Source organism: Moschus berezovskii, chromosome 15 (genome assembly GCF_049115385.1).
Source record: "Moschus berezovskii isolate FMDL1 chromosome 15, NW_MosBer_1.0, whole genome shotgun sequence".
Classification (NCBI taxonomy): Eukaryota; Metazoa; Chordata; class Mammalia; order Artiodactyla; family Moschidae; genus Moschus; species Moschus berezovskii.
Window position 1 is genome coordinate 29,861,138 of NC_142474.1, and position 18,570 is coordinate 29,879,707.

Sequence of the window (18,570 nt, forward strand, 5' to 3'; positions counted from 1 at the left end):
GCAACTAGGACTCTGGGTGCCTGCCGATCCTGCAAGGGACCTGCGTCGACTGCCTGTCCCCAGACCCCATGTCCCTGTCACCCCTAATCGTGCTTCTGTCTTTTCTTTTGTGGCCTCGGACTTCCTGCTAGATGTGGGGACCCACACTGGAACCGTCCCCTAAAGGGGGTGCATCTGGGAGGGGTCTTCAGGCCAAGGGCACCCCCTGCCCATAACACGCTGACCCGCAGGAAGTAGGGAATCGAGGTGTCCTGTCCAGACCTGACTTTCCAACACGATGCCACACAAGACAGAAAAACTTTCTGTAGATGTTTATTCTACTTCATGTAACAAAGCTATGAAGTTTCATGTTTAAATGTACAGTGATATAATACTTTGCAATATAAAATACAATTTACAGAAATTTCTATCAAGTAAACCTAAAGAAACACACTTGATTTTTTTTACATTTGGTTGTATTTAAATTAGAAAATTTTTGTTTTACATGTAAAAAACAACAACAAAACCTTCACATCACATTAGATGTTGGAACTCGTCACCACTTTAATGTAACTTAACCTACTGATAGGGTCTGTTAATACCCACAAATCACCCCAAACTGCTAAGTTCTCAATGTTCTCGCAGCTTAAACGTTTGTGCTAGAAAGGGAAGAATCTGTAGTGATGTACAATGGAATAGACGCCAAAGAACAAAGGATATTCTCTAACTTAACATTTGCAAAATTAAGTTTATGAAAATATAAAAAAAAATTATCAAAGTGTATTTATACAGTCAAATAAATTAGCAAGTTTTCTTCTACTTTCCACTTCAGAAGTACTTTGAAACACACGACGAGAAGCAGCTTACTGTGCTTCACGGTGAAAAGCATTCTAATTTGCAGTTTTTGAGCTACTAGCGCTATTTTCACCTCAGGCTTTATACAAATATTGTTCCATTTCAACGACAAATGCTGAGATTTATCACCTGACAAGGACAGCAGTGTGGAGCTAGTGCACTTTTCCTGGGACATAAGAAAGAACTGCTCAGGTGGTAAAGTTCAACCAAAAAACTGTTCCTGATTATTCAAGTCAAAGAACGGCCCCTCACCCCACCTTTTAAATTACACTTAATTGATTTATTTCCTTTCTTTAGACTGGTAAAATTTAAATCTTTTAAACTAAATGTTATTTAAAATTCAACAGTTTCTATTCAGATGTTGCTTTTAATCATGTTTTTTGGGAAAGAAAAAGTGTAAGGCAATACGTAAAAACTGAGCAAAACTAAGAAATGTTTTGATTCCTGGTTGAGATTTGTAATTCAAATTTCTTTGTGACGAGAGAAAGATGCATCTGTTAAGTTTGGCATTTCTCAACCATCCAGAGGTTAGCTGACAGCCATGCACAGAAACCCATGGCCATCAGGTTTGAATCCTGTGAAAACAGACTCTGGAGACAGCCACACCCCTGGAAGCAGACACACAGGTGAGATGTCAGGAAAGGTATGGCTAAGCCACTAAACTCCCTCAGAATTTACAACAGTCAAGTTATTAGAAAAGATAACTTTATAATTTGAAAAAGCAATATGCTTTTGTAGGTACGTTCCCATTTCAGTACATTTAAATGGAAATGTTAAGAGTTCTTCATTTTTTGTTTCTAAAAAAGCATCGGAATTGTAAAGGTGTGAAATTTTGTAAGAAACCATTATACACAAAATTACAGTAATGTTTCAAGTCCATAAGGTTCTATTTGCGCATGAGCCCCCAGTTCTTTCCAAGACCATCTGCTCAGCAGGGAGTGCAGCTCCCGCTGGGCCCTAGGTCTGGGCAGTGGGGGCGGCAGCCCGAGGGGTCTCTGTCTTGGCGTCCCGGGGCCGCTCCGGGCTCCGGCTGCGGTCCCTGCGGCGCTCCCGCTCGCGGGCCTTGTCGCGGTCGCGGTCCCTGCTGCGGGACCTCTCCCGGTCGCGCCTGCGGTCGCGGTCCCTGTTGCGGCTCCGCTCTCGGCCCCGGTCCCACTCACGCCCCTTGTCCCTGCCCCCGTTCCGCTCGCGGCTCCTGTCCCAGTCGCGGCCAGCGTCCTTGTCACGGTGGCGGTCCCAGTCTCGGCCGCGGTCCCAGTCCCGCTCGCGGCTCCAGGTCCGGCCGCGCTCCCGTTCCCAGGGCTTCCCACGCTCCCTCTCACGCCGCCGGTCATCGAGGGCCCGGCCTGAGCGGCTGTCAGGTGGTGGGGCCTCGGGCTCCTCTGGGGCCTTGTCACGGGGCCGCCCCTCAAAGGCCGGGCCTCTGTACTCGTGGCCCCGGCCCCCCTCGCGGAAGTCGGCCTCTGGGCCCTGGGCCGGCGCAGCAGACGGTGCAGGAGGGTGGCTGGGCAGCTCCAGCAGCGGCCTGGGTGCTGGCTTGGGGCCAGGGGCAGCTGGGCCCTGGAAGTGGAAGCGGGGGGGCACCGGCTCACTCTTTTCTGGGAATGGGGTGGCCCCCCGGGGCCCCCCGAAGGGCAGGGGTGCAGGTGCCCTCTGGCCAGAGAACCGGGGTGGTGAGTGGACCCGCTGCTCTTCAAACTGCTGAGGCTGCATCCCCCTGGGTCCGGGCATGAAGCCAGGCGCTTGGCCTCTGGGGCCTTCAAACTGCCCAGGGTGAGGCCCCCTTGGGCCCACGAAGTGGCCGGGTGGGGGTCCTCGCTGACCTCCGAACTGAGAGGGAGGAGGGCCGCCTCGGGGTCCCTTAAACTGTGACAGCAGAGGCCTCCTCTGGCCCCCGAACTGGAACGGCGTGGCACCCCGGCCTCCTGGGAATGGGGCCTGCTCAGGTCCCTCGCACTGGGCTGGGCCACCTGAGGCCTCACCGTACAGGGTATCCAGGTACTCTCTCTTCTCCCCGTGGGCGTCCTTGCACTCTTCCAACGGAGGTGGCCCTGCTCCCCTGGGTCCACCCAGGTGGGACGGGGAGGGGCCCCTGCCGTCCCCGTAAGGAGGTGGCCCATGTGGCCCTGAGAACAGGGAAGGGATGGGCCCCTTCTGAGGCCCGAATCTGGCCGCCGGTGGAGGCCCTCCTCTTGGCCCATCGTTATTAGCGTTCTCTTCTGAGAATGGAGGGACTGGCCCCCGAGGAGCCGGGAAACTGGGGCCATGAAGGCCTGACATCCCGAAAGCACGCGGTGTGGGCTCCCTCTGGCCCTGAAACTGGGGTGGAGGTCCCCCTTTCTGTGCCAAGGCAGGGAACACACCGGCTCCCTCGCCTGGCCTGGCCTGGGGCTCTCTGTCTCCTTCACTGTCAGTGGCCAGGGCGTCACTTTTCTCAGCAAACTGAGCATTTCTCAGGTCATCATACTGTGAGGAACCCATTGGGTTCTCCTGAGGCGCATACATGGGCCCTGAGAAACCAGGAGCGGGGAAGGCCTGGCCCTCGCTCTGCGGAGGGTAGAGAGGCTGGAAGGAGGCACCCGGCGGTGTGGGCAGTAGTACCTTCCGGGCAGGTCTGGCCACGGAGTCCAGGCCAGCCATGCTCTCTGGCCTGAGGCTTTCTGAGGGCTCACGCGGGGGACCATCCTGTTTGGCCGGCAGTGGGACCTCTTCACCTGGAGCCCACAGTGGAGGGGCCGACTCTGGTTCCTCCTGGGCCGGCAGCAGCCCTGGACCGGCAGAGGCCCCTCCGGGTGCTTCTTTGGCTGACGGGGCCCTCAGGGCAGCCTCGCTCTCATTGCTCTCCACGGCCAACCGCCGGGCCTGCCGGGGGTCCCGGCTCAGCCGCGCCTCGGCGCTTGGGCCAGGGGCCTGGCTGGTGGTGGGGGCCGGAGCCGGCTTGACCACAACCTGTGGTTCCTGCGGGAACAGCTCAGCCTTGGGCAGTGTGGCCTTCGGAGGCGGTGACATGAGTGCGTCCGACACGGAGAAGTGGGCCATGGAGGCCCCAACGGCGGCCCGCTGTTGCCTGAGTGCCTCTTCCTGCTCCTCCACCTGCCGCTTCTGCTCCTCGATCTGCTTGTTGAGCTCTTCAATCATCTTCTGCTGCTCTACCAAGGAGGGGGCAGAGAGGCCAGGCCCACCACGTGTGTCTACACACATTCTGTTCGGCAGGTCATCGATGGTCACTTTGGCTTCCTCTAAGATCGTCTCATCCTCAGGGTCGTAGGCCACCTCCTCCCGCTCAGCTGCCTCGGGGGCCTCTTCCATGTCCTGGTGCCTGGCCTGGTCACTGGGTGGAGTATCCAGGGCTCTCTCGGGACCGTACTCTTCCTCGGGATCATATGGCCTATCGTCCTCCTCCTCCTCCAGGGCTCTGTCTTTGGAGAGTTGACCGAACTGCTGGACGATGGGGTCCAGCAGGGGTGCTGCCGCCAACCCCCCATCAGTCTTGGATTTGGAGTCCTGGTGGGGGGCTGGGGCCAACTCTGTAGGCTCTTTGGAGAGGGGGTCAAAGGACTTCTTCTTCCCAAAGAGAGTCTGCAGGATGTGTTCCAGGGGCGAGGCGGTCTTTGAAGTAGAAGAGACAGAGGAAGCAGCCGCTGGAGCTGCCGCCGCCGTTCCAGATGGTGCTGTGGCTCCTGGTTTGAGGGTCGACAGTATTTTCAACATGGAAGACGAGCCTGGCGCCCCAGGAGCTTCTGGAGGAGGGGGTGGGGGTGGGGGAGAGCCTGGGGGCGTGGTGCTGACAGCCACGTCTCCTGGGCAGAGCTGGTACTTGGGGGGCCTCTTCTCCGGCGGCAGGGCAGCAGGCACTTTGGGGTGGATAGGCTCCACCTCGTCCTGTGTCAGCACGCGACCTCGCTTCTCCTCCGTCTTGTCTAGCTCGCCAGTGCCTGAGGGCCGCTTTGTTTTCTGACAGATCACTAACCCGAGGATTATGTTTGGACGCGGTGACTCGAGACCTAAAAAACAAGAGTTGTGAGAATGTGAGAATCTAAATCAGCCTTTGTCCCTGAGAGGTAAGCTTTATTATGGGCAGGGATGGGGAAGAGATTCTATGGCAAGACAAAATCAAGCGTTTGCAGAGTTACAGTGACAGACGCAGACTGCGCCGGGACCGCACTGCACACTTGCCCGGCCTGACGCCCCACAACCCATGAACCGGGGGCCTGATTCACAGACACGTTTCATCTCAGCAACTGGAATTCTACAGGTTTCCGATTACACGCAATGCTGAGACAGAAGCACTCGCCCCAGACCATTAACATACTGGGAATGAAGCCTGTGTGGACCACAATGTTTTCTAAAATTCTGAGCTCTGTTCTTTTGTCTCTTGCTACAAATCAGGAGGGTAGCACTCTCTTTCGACTCTTATGAGCTGCAATATATAAATTAAGCTGTTTTATACTAATGTTAAAGATTCAATTAGGGACCAATTCTACAACTCGATTACAATGATCAATGTAGCACGCAGCATTCCATTAAGTTAATCACTCACTTGTGTCAAAAATTACAATTAACAGGAAAAATGATGCTGACCGAAAGGGCTAAAATAAACGTTCTTTCAGGTTTAGAAAGAAACTCAATGACCACTAACTTATTAAGAGCTACCTAATGCTCAGGTCTTTGTCAACAGAGGACATGGGCCTTACAGTGCACAGGTGTTCAGGGCAGGGCCAGTGATGGACAGGCCACATGGAAAACATGCTGAGAACTTCAGAAAGAGCACAGTTCTTTAAAATGACTATTTCCTCACTGTAGTACCCTATATCAGAAATGCTACTGTTTCAGTAATGCCCCCCCGCAACACTCATAATAAATCCAGAATACTGACAGGGGAACAAAAAAAACCAAGTTACACATCAGTGATTTAGGAAGAAATGATAAACACAGGAGAAAAATTCTGTTTCTACAGCAGAAGATAGTTAAAATTAATCAAACTGTATAATTTCAATTTATGGATAAATCAGCACTATTTATAGATATTCACACTACATATTTCCTGTTTATTCACTGAGAAGAAAATCGGGACTGCTTTTCCTGTTCTGTGATTTTAAGTTGCTCACAAATCAGTTGTTTCTGGACACCATCACATGGTTCCAAGCATTTCTGTCGCCCTTCCTAAATGCCAGCAGAGAGGTGCTGACGAGGAGGGCCAGGCCTGCCAGAGCAAGCTGGGCCAGGCCAGCATCCACACGGGTAACCTCCACACAAAACACCTCCAGCCCCTCCCCACATGGCTTCTGGGCCTCCTGTTCACAGGCTGACATTCAATGGCCGAGGGCCCATGAAGAACCCCACTAGTGAGAGGAGTGGCTTCCAGAATGTCCTCTATCTGACCTGACACAGCTGTGAATGGTGGGAGGAGCTAGACACAGGGGGTCACGGGTACACGGGCACAGGAGGGCCAGGCCCACTGCACCGAGCATCGTATCCAAATAGCTCTGCTCAGATGTCAAAGGTAAGCCATCAAGTTCACTTTCTAATCAAAATGAATTACTTTAACTTAGTATGCCTCTCACTCTAACAGCCTTCTACTGAGTATTTATAGCTCACGAAAACCCAGACTGGGGTAGTCAGTTGCTCAGCTGGCTCTCAAGGCCCTTCTAGGCTGACTGTCGCCGACACAGCCCCAGAGCTGGCAGAACAGGTCCGTGTGCTGAGCACAAGCTGGAGCCTCGGCGGCCCTGTGAGCAGCAGATTGATGTGCTTGGCAATGGCAGGCAGGGCAGGTAGGAGCCCTGTCCAGGGCCATCCTTTCAGGGCAGGGCCCATGACGGTTCTCACCGCAGTGAGGCTGTGCCACCTCTGAAGAGCTAGACCTCTGAAGGGCCAAGACTAGGGCCGGCCTGGGGTGTGAACCAAGCTCGGGCCAGAGTGGCCGTGTGTGGACCGTGGTCACCACGTTAGCTCCAGGGTCATCGTCCTGTCCTCAGTCAGCACTCAACCACCACCATGGCTCTCACCAGCTCCAGATGCTTCCTAACCAACAAAGTGTACCTGACTCAGCAAAACACTTCAGTCTCTGCCTTTGTGGCCACGGCCATCACACATATGATGGAACTGCTTCACGTTTACATTTGTTCTGAAAACACTAAGCTCCCTGGCATCGCCTGAGCAGGTCTGTGGTTAAATGCTTTCCGCTTTCAGCTACCCCATCTGCACACGCCTCGTCAAGCTCCGGAGTTGGAGGAGTGTTAGTTTTGAACTTCCCTACTAATCTTCTCCAGGATCTTACATCTAAACTGGGTCGTCTCACAGTGCACGCCCCTATCTGGAACCAGTCAGATTGCATCCGACTCACACAATCAGCTTACGGAGCATGAAGACCTGAAATGTCGCCAGCACCTCGGAAAGGACTTGCTCATGGGAGACCTACAACTCCCTGCACTACATGGGGCCTTGGCAGTGACCCTCATGGAGACGAGGGCATGTCCACTGCACCTGCTGTGCACTCTCACACGTGGGCATCTGGCAAGGCCACCACTGGGGCGGTTGGTGGTACAGTCGTCCCCAAAGATGTCCACTGGGGCCAATGTGGCCATGGCCACTGCTGAGTGTGAGCCCTGGAGGAGAGGCACCCTGAGAAGTGTGCAGAGACAGGGGCTCCAGAGAGGGCATGGGGCACCCCTAGCCCCAGCAGCAGTGACCAGCCAGGGTGCTAATGTATCCACCTCCCTGTGAGGGTAGTTGTGAGGCTTATGAGAAAGTAGATGAGAAGTAGGTGTGGGGGACACTGAACTACTGATTCCAGACAAGGGATGTTGACCAGACTGAGCACCAGGATGTTGGTACCCCTACTTGACTCTCCAAACTGTGAGAGCAAACGGTCCACAATGTTCCAAGGGGGTGAAACAAGTCTCTCAGCTGCACGTACCCCTAGGTTCTCACAGTGGGAGGGCCAGTCCCAGACTGCCCATACAGACAGAAGTGGATTCACTGAAAAGGCCTGTGATTATTTCCTGAGCCAAGGTCCAAACAAGGGCCTGTGTCTGGGTGTGTCAGCAACAGGGTGGCCAGGGAAAGTGATGGGAAGCAGCAACTCCCACCCCACGGTGGGGGGTGCCCCCAGATACCTCAGATGTGGCACTTGGAGGGTGAGGTTTAGCTTTAATCAATAAACCAGCTGAGAGCTGCCTCCTTAACCCCATCATCATGATTCTCCTACCCCTAAGTCTACCTGGCATGTTCCACTATTCATTAAAGTGAAAACCTTCTTATGGCCTGAGTCCAACAAGACAAAATGTTCACACCTGCAGGAACAGAAACAGTGTTGGTGTTAACAGCCACCGCCCTCAGTGCTTGGGCGGAGAAGCCCTGCCTTGCCCCCGCACACTCACTCCCTGGCAGACCTCCCACGCTGGGTCCCTAAGACCTGTGGTCCCAGTGAGCAGAGCGCTGTCCATCAGCGACCAGGAGCCCGTGCAGTGCCGCCCGCACAGCTGGAAGCTCGTGGTGTTGGCTTAGGCAAAGCAGAGATAGTCCTTGGTCACGGTGAGCCTAGACAGGTACCAAGACCTGCCAAATGGTTCAAACTCAGACAAACAATGACCAGTTTCCATGAAATATTTTTTTATTGATTTCAAAGGAGAGAGAAACACATTCTGCATGGCATGACTGTGACTCTGATTACAGTGTCTCTGCATGGCTACGGAAGTGTGCAACTAGGTGAGCGCGCGCGCACACACACACACACACACGCAGACACGCAGACACTCAAGACATGCTTACCTGACAACACTGCAAGTCACGGACATTTTCAGCTAATTCAGGAGACAATTAGGAATGCAGACAGAAGACACCACGGATTGACCCCATCTGCTAAGAAAACAGCCTTCTCCTTGCCACACCTTAGAAGGTATGCCCTGTCCTCTGCTCAGTGTGGCTGGGGAGCCCTGGCTGAGACCCCGCATCTCAGCAGTGGAGCCTTGTCCCAGTGTGAGGAGCGTCGAGCTGGGCTATGTTCCACCATAGAGAGTACTGTCACATGCAGGGCGGCATGTGACATGATGACGGCCCGGCCTCTCTGGGACAAGTCTGAGAGCACACAGGACAGAAGGTCCTGGAGGTGGAGCAGGCTCAGGGTGTGCTTGGACGCCGTGCAGGGGGCTGGGCTGTGGGCTGTGCGTGGAGACCCCTCCAGGTCCACCATCCACAGTGCAGGGTGGAGAGGACGCTGAGAGTGGGCAGAGGGTGCAGGGCCTCCCCAGCTCTGGACACGGGTTCAAAGCCTTGTCTCCACCTGCTTCTTGGGTGTGAGCCACACAGTGAAAACCCACTGGCTCCTAAGTTCAGTGGTGAGGGTCACTGGTAACTTTTTCCAGAGACCGAGTCGTGCTGAGTGGGTCACTCTCCACCTCCAGCCCCAGCAGCCGGCCTGCGGGCTGCTCAAAGCCCCGTGCCCCAGTGAGGCCTCAGGACGGAGCCAGGGCCAGGGCAGACCCTGGCTCCACACTCCCCAGTCTGGTGACCTCAGGCAGCAACAGCCCCAGGCACTATGGGTGCTCAGCTGGGCTGGCTGCTTTGAGGGACATGATGCCCCTCAGGCTAGGCCGGTGCCATAAACACGGTGCAGAGACAGCCGAGCACCCTACCCACCTGGCAGACACTGCACACACCACGAGCCTGGGACCTGCCCGCGAGCACTTGCACCGCATCATGATTTAAGTGTGTGAAGTGGCTCAGGGAGGAGTGTGGCCCAGGGTCACGACGTCTGGCCAATGTGCAAGTGGACAGAAGGCACACAGATACCACTGTCAGATGAACATCCCAGGAGAATTAAAAACACATATACCAAGTTAAACAAGCTGAGACTTAGGAGCCCTTCAATCAAAAAGTCTTGAAACGTCTTCTCTCTGTGGGTGAAAATCTGCCACAGGAGCTGTGGGGCGCCCCTTCAGGAGTCTCAGGCTCGGGAATGTGGGGGTAGGAGTGATGTCCACCCTGTTAGTCACCCAGTGTGGTCACTTGGCAGTTGAGGCAAGCACCCCCACCCAGTCCTCCTTGTGGCCGTGTCACCCAGAATGCCCAGTGCGGCCCCTACCCAGCATGGCACACAGTGTATCAGCTCCTGACTGGGCTTCACTGGAGAAGTCTCCTTGGTGGCCCCCCAGCCACTCCCTCCCTACTTCATCCCCATGCCTGACTCATCCACCTCTGCTCTCCCAGGGACTGTCCCGTGGCCCCAAGCCTGGCTAGTCCCCAGCTCATGTGACAAGATGCCCTGGGACGAAGCCATGGAGTCTGCAGGTAGAGCTACAAGAGGGGCTCCAACGAGGTTGGAACGGTCTCCCTGCCCCACTGGACAAGCACTCAGCGCGTGCCTATCCCCGTCTATGCTTGCGCTAGACCCCACAAAGGCCACCGCCCTCAGGACTGACCAGAGGCTCCTCACGGTGTTGGGTAGTTGGCTTCACGACCGTCACTGCAGCATCAGGAACACGGTGTCCAGGGACTGGCCAGAGCCTCAGGAGCTGCCTGCCAAGAACTTTGGCCACAGCCCTCCCTGCCACCCATCAGGCAGCACCACTTTAGCATGAGGAAGGGCGACGGCCCCCTGAAGCACTTGGCTTCTGACACGTGTTTGGCATTGAGACAGTCTGTGTGTGGTGCTGAGAGCACAAACCTGTGGTTGTGGGGACTGACAGGACTCTGGCGGCACGGCTGCAGAGCCCACCAGGGGCAAGCGGCCCTGCAGGGGCCCAGCCAGCACAGGTAGGCGCATGTGTGCATGTGGCTGTGGCAGGAGCATGGCCATAGACACGGAGATGCCAGGTGCAAGGGGCCCCAAAGATGCCAGGTGCAGCCACCACCCCTGAAGTAAAGTACTTCAAGAGCCCTCAACATGTGGTGGACTCGGCATCTCTGAGGGGCTATCAGTCTTGGGGACTTCCTGGCCAAGGGGACGCTTCTATGTGGGTATCTTTCTGTGAAACTTAAGTCACATCAACCTCTCAGGATTTAGAGAGCCCTCAGAGACCACATCCCCCTTGGAACCACCTTGGCCCTTCCATAAGAGATCAGTGTCTAAGTCACGCTTTGATGCAGCACTTTGTAAGGAAGAAGCAAGCAGAAAAAGGCCCACTGAAGGTAAAACTCGAGCAGCAGGTTTCAAAGTGCCTATTTCTAGAGCCATTTCCTATTTCACTGCCATTTCCTGCAACTCCTTGAAATGAATCCCAAGATGAGGAGGAACAGCCCGGCTGACATCCAGAGGGAGGCAGAACCGAAAGGCCAGATCTCGGCCCGCCCTGCACTGCCCCAGCTCCTGCATGTCAACACCTGCTTACCTGGGGCCAGGCAGGCTCTAGGTGGACACTGCAGGCTTGGCCCTCTGCACAAAACTCTTTAAGACAATTTACGCCTTGACAGGGAACCTCCAGTGCCCCCTCCTCTACCCTGGAAGTTCTGCAGCCCAATCTGCTTCAGCTCTGCTCCAAGTTCTGCTGCCAAGGCAGGTCTAGGGGAGGCTTTGCGTCAGTGGGAGGGGATGTTTGGGGTCTGAAAGCTGGTGCTTACCTGGCCCCTCAAAGGGCAGCAGTTTAGAGGGGATGGGGTCGGTGGCGCTGAGTGGGATCAGGTAGAGGTCCTTGACGTGCCGGCTGTTGTTGGCCACAACGCCGAAGCGGTCGCGGCTGCTGAAGTAGGAGTAGAGTGAAATGTAGGCCACCTCCTCCTCCTCGGTCGCGGGGTGGAAGCGGATCAGACAGAGCTCCTGGACAGACAGGACGGGAGCATAGGTCTGTGGCTGCTCAGAAAAGCTGCTGAGCCTCAGGAGCAGCTGCAGGGGAAGCAGTGCCCAGTCCTGCTGCCCAACACGTGAGAAAAACAGGACGGTGAAGGAGCACAGGCTCGAGACTCAAGACTGCTGGGTTCCATCTTGGTCTTGGAGAAGCTGCTTTAAAATTATTTCTATTTATAGTCCCAGGGGGATCTCGACACAGATCACACCTCATGGGGTTCTGGAACCAAAGGGCTCATCTGCGTGTAGGGCCAGCGTCTGACACAGAGCTAAAAGACCACGAAGCGTGTGATGAGCTGTCTGCAGCTCTGAAACCCAAGGGCTGAACTGGACCAGGGTTGTCACCCTCTGTGACCCCAACAAAAACCAGAGCCCCTCCACCACAGAGCAGCACAAATGCAGATACATAGCTGTGTCCACATCTCCGCTGCCCCCGCCGCTGCCCACTCTACCCCAGCAACTCAACAGTAAGGAAGCAAAGCGGCCGTGTTTCTGACCAACTCAGCTCCACACATATCACAAAGCTTCCACCGCCATGCTCCCCCAAACACACCCTCACAGGGTGGCCAGCTGTCAGCTGGATTTGAAACATTCACCTGGAAACATCTCACAAACTTAGACCTTTCAAGTACTAACAAACCCCTCCTTCCTGGGGCACAGCGACCAGGCTGCAGGCAGGTACCTTGGACACTGAGGATTTGAGCTTGCCGATGTAATCCCACACGGTCTTTGGAGCAATCCTCCCACCAATGTGAATTGTGTCGGGAAGGTCCTAAATGGAACAGACTCTGAGTGAGTGGCCAGTAAAACCCTGGTGGTCACAGAGAGACCCCAGATACCAGATTCACAAGAAAACCACAACTATTCCACACAAAGTAGCGATTACACAGTCAAATGCTGCTCAGGCAACTAACATGCAGGATCATGAACGACCAACCAACCCCAAGGATGGTACGAGGACAACCGTCTACTAACTAGGGTGACAGCAAAGCATTTTAACGCTCCCTTCTAAGAACAAACACAGAGTAACAATCAGGTATGATTCAGAAGTACCTGCGCACTCTTGGCTGAGTCTGAAATGCTAGTGCTGTTTCGTTAATTTTAAAAACCAATGGTGCTGTGTGTGTGCCCGTGCACACACATGGCTGGGCACACATACACCCACCCAGGTCCTGTATAAGCTCTAGTGGAGCAGAGGGAGGAGGAAGAGGAGCTTCAGCTTCTTCAGGGAAGAAGAAGGGTCTGAATTCTCACCACTGTGCGAACTGCATAATCTCAGATCTAGCCCAGCACAAACAACCCCTATTTTGCCTTTAGAGGAGCTTGTGCATCGAGACACGCGAGAGGAAGACCGTCACACTTCTGACTCCAGTGCAGGATCAGAGTGCCTTGGAAAACAGGTATGCTCACGCCTGCACACACACACGCATGCACACACGCATGCGCGCGCGCGCACACACACACACACAGTTCTCTCTTGGTTCACATCTGACTCCAGTGCGGGATCAGAGTTCCTTGGAAAACAGGTGTGTTTATGCGTGCGCGTGCACACACACACTCTCACACTTCTCTCTCTCAGTTCTAACCTCACTGAGATAATCAAAACATCCAGAGACAGGATACGCCTTAGTGACAAACTTGGCTACGCTTTGCATGTTAATAAATCCTTTCCAAATGGTGCTGAGTCGAGACAAGAAGAGGGTTGTGTCTCCTTCAGGAGGGGACCGGGACTCTGAGATGCTGCAAAACAAAACCACGGAAAGTAAGTGAACCTTCTCTCTCTGCCCAAAGAATTGCCAGTATTTACTTAAATTGCGTGAAAGTCATCTGACTCTTTGAGACCCCATGGACTGTAACCTGTCAGGCTCCTCTGTCCCTGGGATTTTCCAGGTAAGAATCCTGGAATGGGTTGCCATTTCCTTCTCCAGAGGATCTTCCCCACCCAGGCATCGAACCCAAGTCTCCCGCACTGCAGCAGACTCTTTACTGTCTGAGCCACCAGGGAAGCCAGACTCTTTACCATCTGAGACACCAAATACATCCTGGTCAAAGAAATATATACTGTATAGGCACAAAAGCAGATGGCTCTAAATTTAGTTTTTAAGATCTACATCCTAAAACCAAAACTTTAAAAAATGCCTTTTTATGAAACAGAAAACTGAAGAGAGCTCCGTTTCTGGGTGGATTTCTGAGCTGAATGACTGAGTCACTCATTATTGCTCTCCCTATCAGAAAGGAAGGACACAGAGGCCGCACCTGATGCTTGGGGATGGCGGCACGGACAGGAGGTATCTGGGCTCGGGGGACGCGGACGGCTTGGCCAGGATGGACTTGGGCACCGTCACGGAGGGTGGCCCTGGCTTCGGTACGTCTTGTCGGGGCTCTGCTGGGGTGGTGCCCTCCAGGTGGGTTGCTGCGGGAGCTGTGGCCGTGCTCGGCCCACCCAGTGCAGTCCTGGGGTCCCGGCCGGACAGCGTGACCGTGGTGAGCACGCTGCCACAACCAGGGGTGGGGCAGGGCAGACCTTCCAGAGCAGGGGCCTCAGGCTGGCTGTCCTCCAGAGGCACTGGGAGGTACTTCCCCTCCAAGTGGGTGCGAGCTGCAGTTTCCAGGTCTGGCTCTGAGGAATTTTCAGGCGGGGTTTCAGGCGCCGGGTCATCTGCCTCGCTAAGAACTGGCTCAGGTGGGGGGCTATCGTGCTTGGACTTGGACTCCTCCTTCTTGACAGAAGCTGATAACTTCTGTTTTTTCGGAGCTGGCTCATCTTCCAAGGATGGAACCTGACCTGAAGAACAAGAGGAAGGCCTGCGTGAGAAATCCCACATGGTGGAGGGTGAAGCCGCCCATGAGCAGATGGATGACCCCAGCTTTAAGAAGCGGCACTCTGAAGGCAGGGTGCACTCCAGCCCCTGACTATCTGACTTGGCTTGAGCCCAAGGTCAGGAAGAGGCCTCCAGTGTCCCCAGGCTGCTCACCTGTGCAGATCTTGCAGTTCAGGTCAAAGAGGTGCGCCCGGTGCTGGCTGGTTGTGTCCTGCAGCATGCTGCTGAAGACGCCCGGCAGTGGCGCTGCACTCCGCTCGGGGGCCGCCCGCACCGACTCTTGCTGTTCCTAATACACATCAAGTGGCAGAGGGGTCAGTTCTTTTCCAACCCATCCCTAAATGAACAGCACCCATGAGAAAGCACCCCATACGACTAAGAATCACTGAAGAAAGAAAACAGGACCACTGGACACAAGAACTTGAGAAGCAGTAGAACTCTACACACTTGCTTAAGGTCAGTGTCCTCCCAATAACTCAAACACCCAGCGATATCTGGAAACCCCAAAGGCGCAGGTGCTTACGTCAGAGTCTGACACTGGTGGAGAGTCTTCCATGTCGGGAATGGCTTCCTGTTTAATGGCAGGCTTCTTAGTCTCATTGTGCAATTTCGTTCTGGACTCCATCACCTAAAATGAGAAAGACATAAAGCCTTAGACCTTCTTCCCCAAGACGACTTGCCTGCACCAACAGGCTATTAGTTCACTTCAGGGGTGGGAGGGCGGGGGTGGGGGCAGGCTTCTGGGCCTCCAGCCGCCGCTCCTGCCAGTACTCACGGGCTTTGTTGTTCGCTCTCTCCACACAGAGAGCTCTTTGGAGACCAGTTCTTCTGGCTTCATTCTCACCAGTTTTGCCAACGAGATTTCTTCACGCAAAACTCGATGGAAAAGTCCCTATAAACAAACAGGTCTCATTCATGTCTTCAAAACCTCTGCAGGTCTGATTCTAATACACTAGAAAGGATGTGGAGACCACAGCAAGGTGAGTTCCTTCCCCGAGGCCAGCTGAGGGCCCAAGCAACAGGGGCCCCAAGGTGGGCAGCTGATTTGATGGCCTGCTGCACCAACCCTGCAAGAGATCACCTCACAGAAAAGTCGACTGAAGAAAGTATGGAGTTAAGAGGTAGAGCAGGCAGGCAGGAGCCTGACCAGGTGAGTGCACAGCCCCATAAGGACAGTGCACACGGCTCACCCACAGCCACCGCGGGGACCGAGTGCCCTGACTCCAAGCCTGGGCAGCACCTGGCCAGGGCTGTCCCACTCCTAAGGGTCAGGCACACACCTGGTTTTTGGGGTCCTTGAGGTTGAACATGAGGCTGCGGTACTTGCTCTTGTACCGATTGTCTGTGACTCGGAACAAGTTAAACATCTCCTTCTCGATGAGCAGTGCAATTTTCCCTACTTCATTTTCTGTCATGATTAAGTCATCACTGTCATTGACTCTAGAAGGAATGAAAAAAGCCCCACATCAACTGCTGCACTTACAAGTGACTTTATTTTCTGGGCTGCGCCATGTGCCATGCGGGATCTTAGTTCACCGATCAGGGATTGAACCCAAACTCCTCTGAGGAAGCGAGGAGCCTTAACCATTGGACCACCAGTGAAGTCCCACGTGTGACTTTTTCCTTTGAACAGTGGGGCCACCATGAAACTGCCACCTCTTATGGGGAAAGCCATCCACTTTAACAGATAAGAAATAGTGAAACAGCGCACCTTTTCCACAAGATCTCCTTCAAGGAGCGTCTTATGTTCTGCCGAATTTGTGAATTTGGCTGTGATGAGGCGGGGCTCACGGGGCCCAGGCGTCCTGGCGCTGGAGAGGCCAGGGGAACCGAGGTGCTCGCAGGCTTCCTGACAGCGCCCACAGAAGCAGCAGAGCTGGGGAACTTTCTGGGGGCAGCCGCGGCAGCAGCAGGCACCAGCCCTGCCTGCTTGGCAGGGGGAGCACTGCCCGAGGGGGCGGGGGTGGCTGAGCGCCAAGGCCGCTTGGGGATGGTGCCCTTGAAGCCTGAGGGCGCCTTTCTGACAGTGGGCTTGGCCACTGCTGCGTTTGCAAAAGAAGGGGACTTCTTTGGAAGGAGATTTCTGCCCGGGGGTTGTCTGCCGGCCCCCGAGGAGCCTGGAGGAGCCAACTTCTTCGCCACTACCACAGCCGTCTTGTCCTCCACGCGTCTGTCCTCCTTCACAGCTGCAAAGGAGAGAGACCCGCTTAGTGAGGTAGGGTGGGGGCCCACACAGCACGCGCATTAGAAACCAGCAGAGCTAACCAGGCATCACTCTGTGAAACGGACTTAACGAGAACTGTTAAAGTAACTGTTAAATTCACAAAAGGCATGTAAAAAGGACTACCAGCAACAATTCTGATAGCGACTATATACTTTGAGAACAAATGCTTTATTATTAATTAAAATTTTTACTTCAACCAATAAGCCAGTAAGCTGTTAAAGGCTAAATTTAAACTGCTAACATAACTTGAAAATTGAAGGGCAGATTTCACTTTATCAAGAAAAGGTATAATTTCAAAGACCACTCTCATGGAGAACTCCAGTGCAATTTTTGGTAAACATAACTTAGAAAACCTTTCCAGGATGCAGCACACTCTTTAAATGCATATTCATTGCCACCGCCCCGCCCCTTCCAAGGCTCTGGAAGTACTAGCAACAGTCCATCCCGGGGGGAAAGGGGCTCACAGGTGTTCATCATTCTTTCAGAAAGTCAGTTGGACACAGTAACATTAATGAGACATAGGATTCTGGCAGAAGACTGCAACATGAGGGAGGCCAGCTACTTTTATACCAGGAGCCGGGTGGCAGGGCCACAACACATTCCCATTCACATGCCTCCAGCTGCAGTGTGTTACTGGCTAAGACAGTAGGTTCGAGCTTTTAACCCAGACAAGGGACGCGGTCAAAAGCTCAAATGGAAATCGTTATGCCAGTACTTCATGCTGACCGAGTATACCTAACCCTGTATTAGACCAAGACAGTTGCGCTTGCAGGTAAGCAAGGCAGGTCATTCTCAGAACCAGCCTGTCAAGATTAAAATCCAGACCTAAAACCAGCCGTCACTAATTTTGTTTTTATAAACAGTCCCTTGGTACTGGGTTCTGTGGCCCACTCCCAGACAGCCCTGCTCTGGTCCACTGCCCAGAATGGTTGGACCCAGACGGGCAAGATGGGGGAACAGGCGGGTCCAGGGTGTGAGCTAGGACAGCATGGGGACACCACCTAGGGCGGGTGGTCACCTCACGGGGGACCGATGCAGAGGCCACCTGCCCACGTGCAGACTGCTCAAACACCCACTGCATGATGAGCCCCCAGCACCTAAATGGGAGACTTCAAGATGTTCCAGCAACCTTCCCACTTTATCCAGAGATTAAAGCCACCCATCTACCTGCTGGTGCTTCTTGCCAACTGTCCTAGGGAGACCCAGGGAGAAAGTCCAGTGAGGGAAGTGAGACCCTATCTGCAGCTAAGGCTTGACCCCACAACAGCCCCGAGGCATTCACAGCCAACACCCTGCAGGGCCATCCCGGCACAGGGTCAGAGTGCTACCCTCCAGGACTGCCCTGCCTCCTACACTGGCAATGCCAGGGCAGACAGGGTGCTAAAAGCCCAGGGACTGCAAGTTTTTTCCACTTCATAGTTTAAGGGAAATTACTTTTTAACCAAGTTTGAAACAATGCTACTATGCACACCCAACACTTTTAAGAGTCGGGTTAGAGGCAGTTTACTGTCATCAAGCAACAATCTCGACTTCCAGTCTCCCATTTTCATCTCACAAAGACTGATTCATGCCCCTCATCCACGGTGTCCCAACCACTAGCCCTGTGTCTGCTGGCACCCCCATGTGATGCTGTCTAGGCTTTCCCAGAACCACCCACTCCCCATGGAGGGCCCACTAATGCTCTACGTCTGCCCCGCTCACCAATACCCACATCCCATAAGCAAATCAGTTAATACAGTAAAAACTGGGGACCTCACAGTAACTAAAATGAAAAATTACATTTCTGTGCATATTTCATCAGCTCAAGTTCATGTCCCTAAGGGAGTTGCCACACCTCGGTACACGGAAACTTTTCTTCACCAGCTCAGACTTGCTAAGAGGGTCTGCAGCACCTAATGTGCGGACTG

At 54.0% G+C, this 18,570-nt stretch overlaps 1 protein-coding gene across 6 annotated transcripts in view; it reads right to left on the reverse strand.

The window, feature by feature from the left end:
• Positions 1 to 302: 302 nt before the first annotated feature.
• The window catches only part of DIDO1 (death inducer-obliterator 1), a 49,914-nt gene continuing 31,646 nt past the window's right edge, over positions 303 to 18,570 (reverse strand). For all 6 annotated transcript variants that reach the window (XM_088843921.1, XM_055433581.2, XM_088843918.1 and 3 more), the window contains exons 8-17: positions 16,151 to 16,625; positions 15,720 to 15,879; positions 15,215 to 15,331; positions 14,963 to 15,067; positions 14,593 to 14,728; positions 13,874 to 14,402; positions 13,204 to 13,357; positions 12,300 to 12,389; positions 11,395 to 11,590; positions 303 to 4,838 (exon numbers count right to left, since the gene is read on the reverse strand). In XM_088843921.1, the coding sequence (XP_088700047.1) occupies positions 1,792 to 4,838; positions 11,395 to 11,590; positions 12,300 to 12,389; positions 13,204 to 13,357; positions 13,874 to 14,402; positions 14,593 to 14,728; positions 14,963 to 15,067; positions 15,215 to 15,331; positions 15,720 to 15,879; positions 16,151 to 16,625 (5,009 nt within the window). In that variant the 3' untranslated portion in view covers positions 303 to 1,791. The remainder of the gene's footprint in view (positions 4,839 to 11,394; positions 11,591 to 12,299; positions 12,390 to 13,203; positions 13,358 to 13,873; positions 14,403 to 14,592; positions 14,729 to 14,962; positions 15,068 to 15,214; positions 15,332 to 15,719; positions 15,880 to 16,150; positions 16,626 to 18,570) is intronic.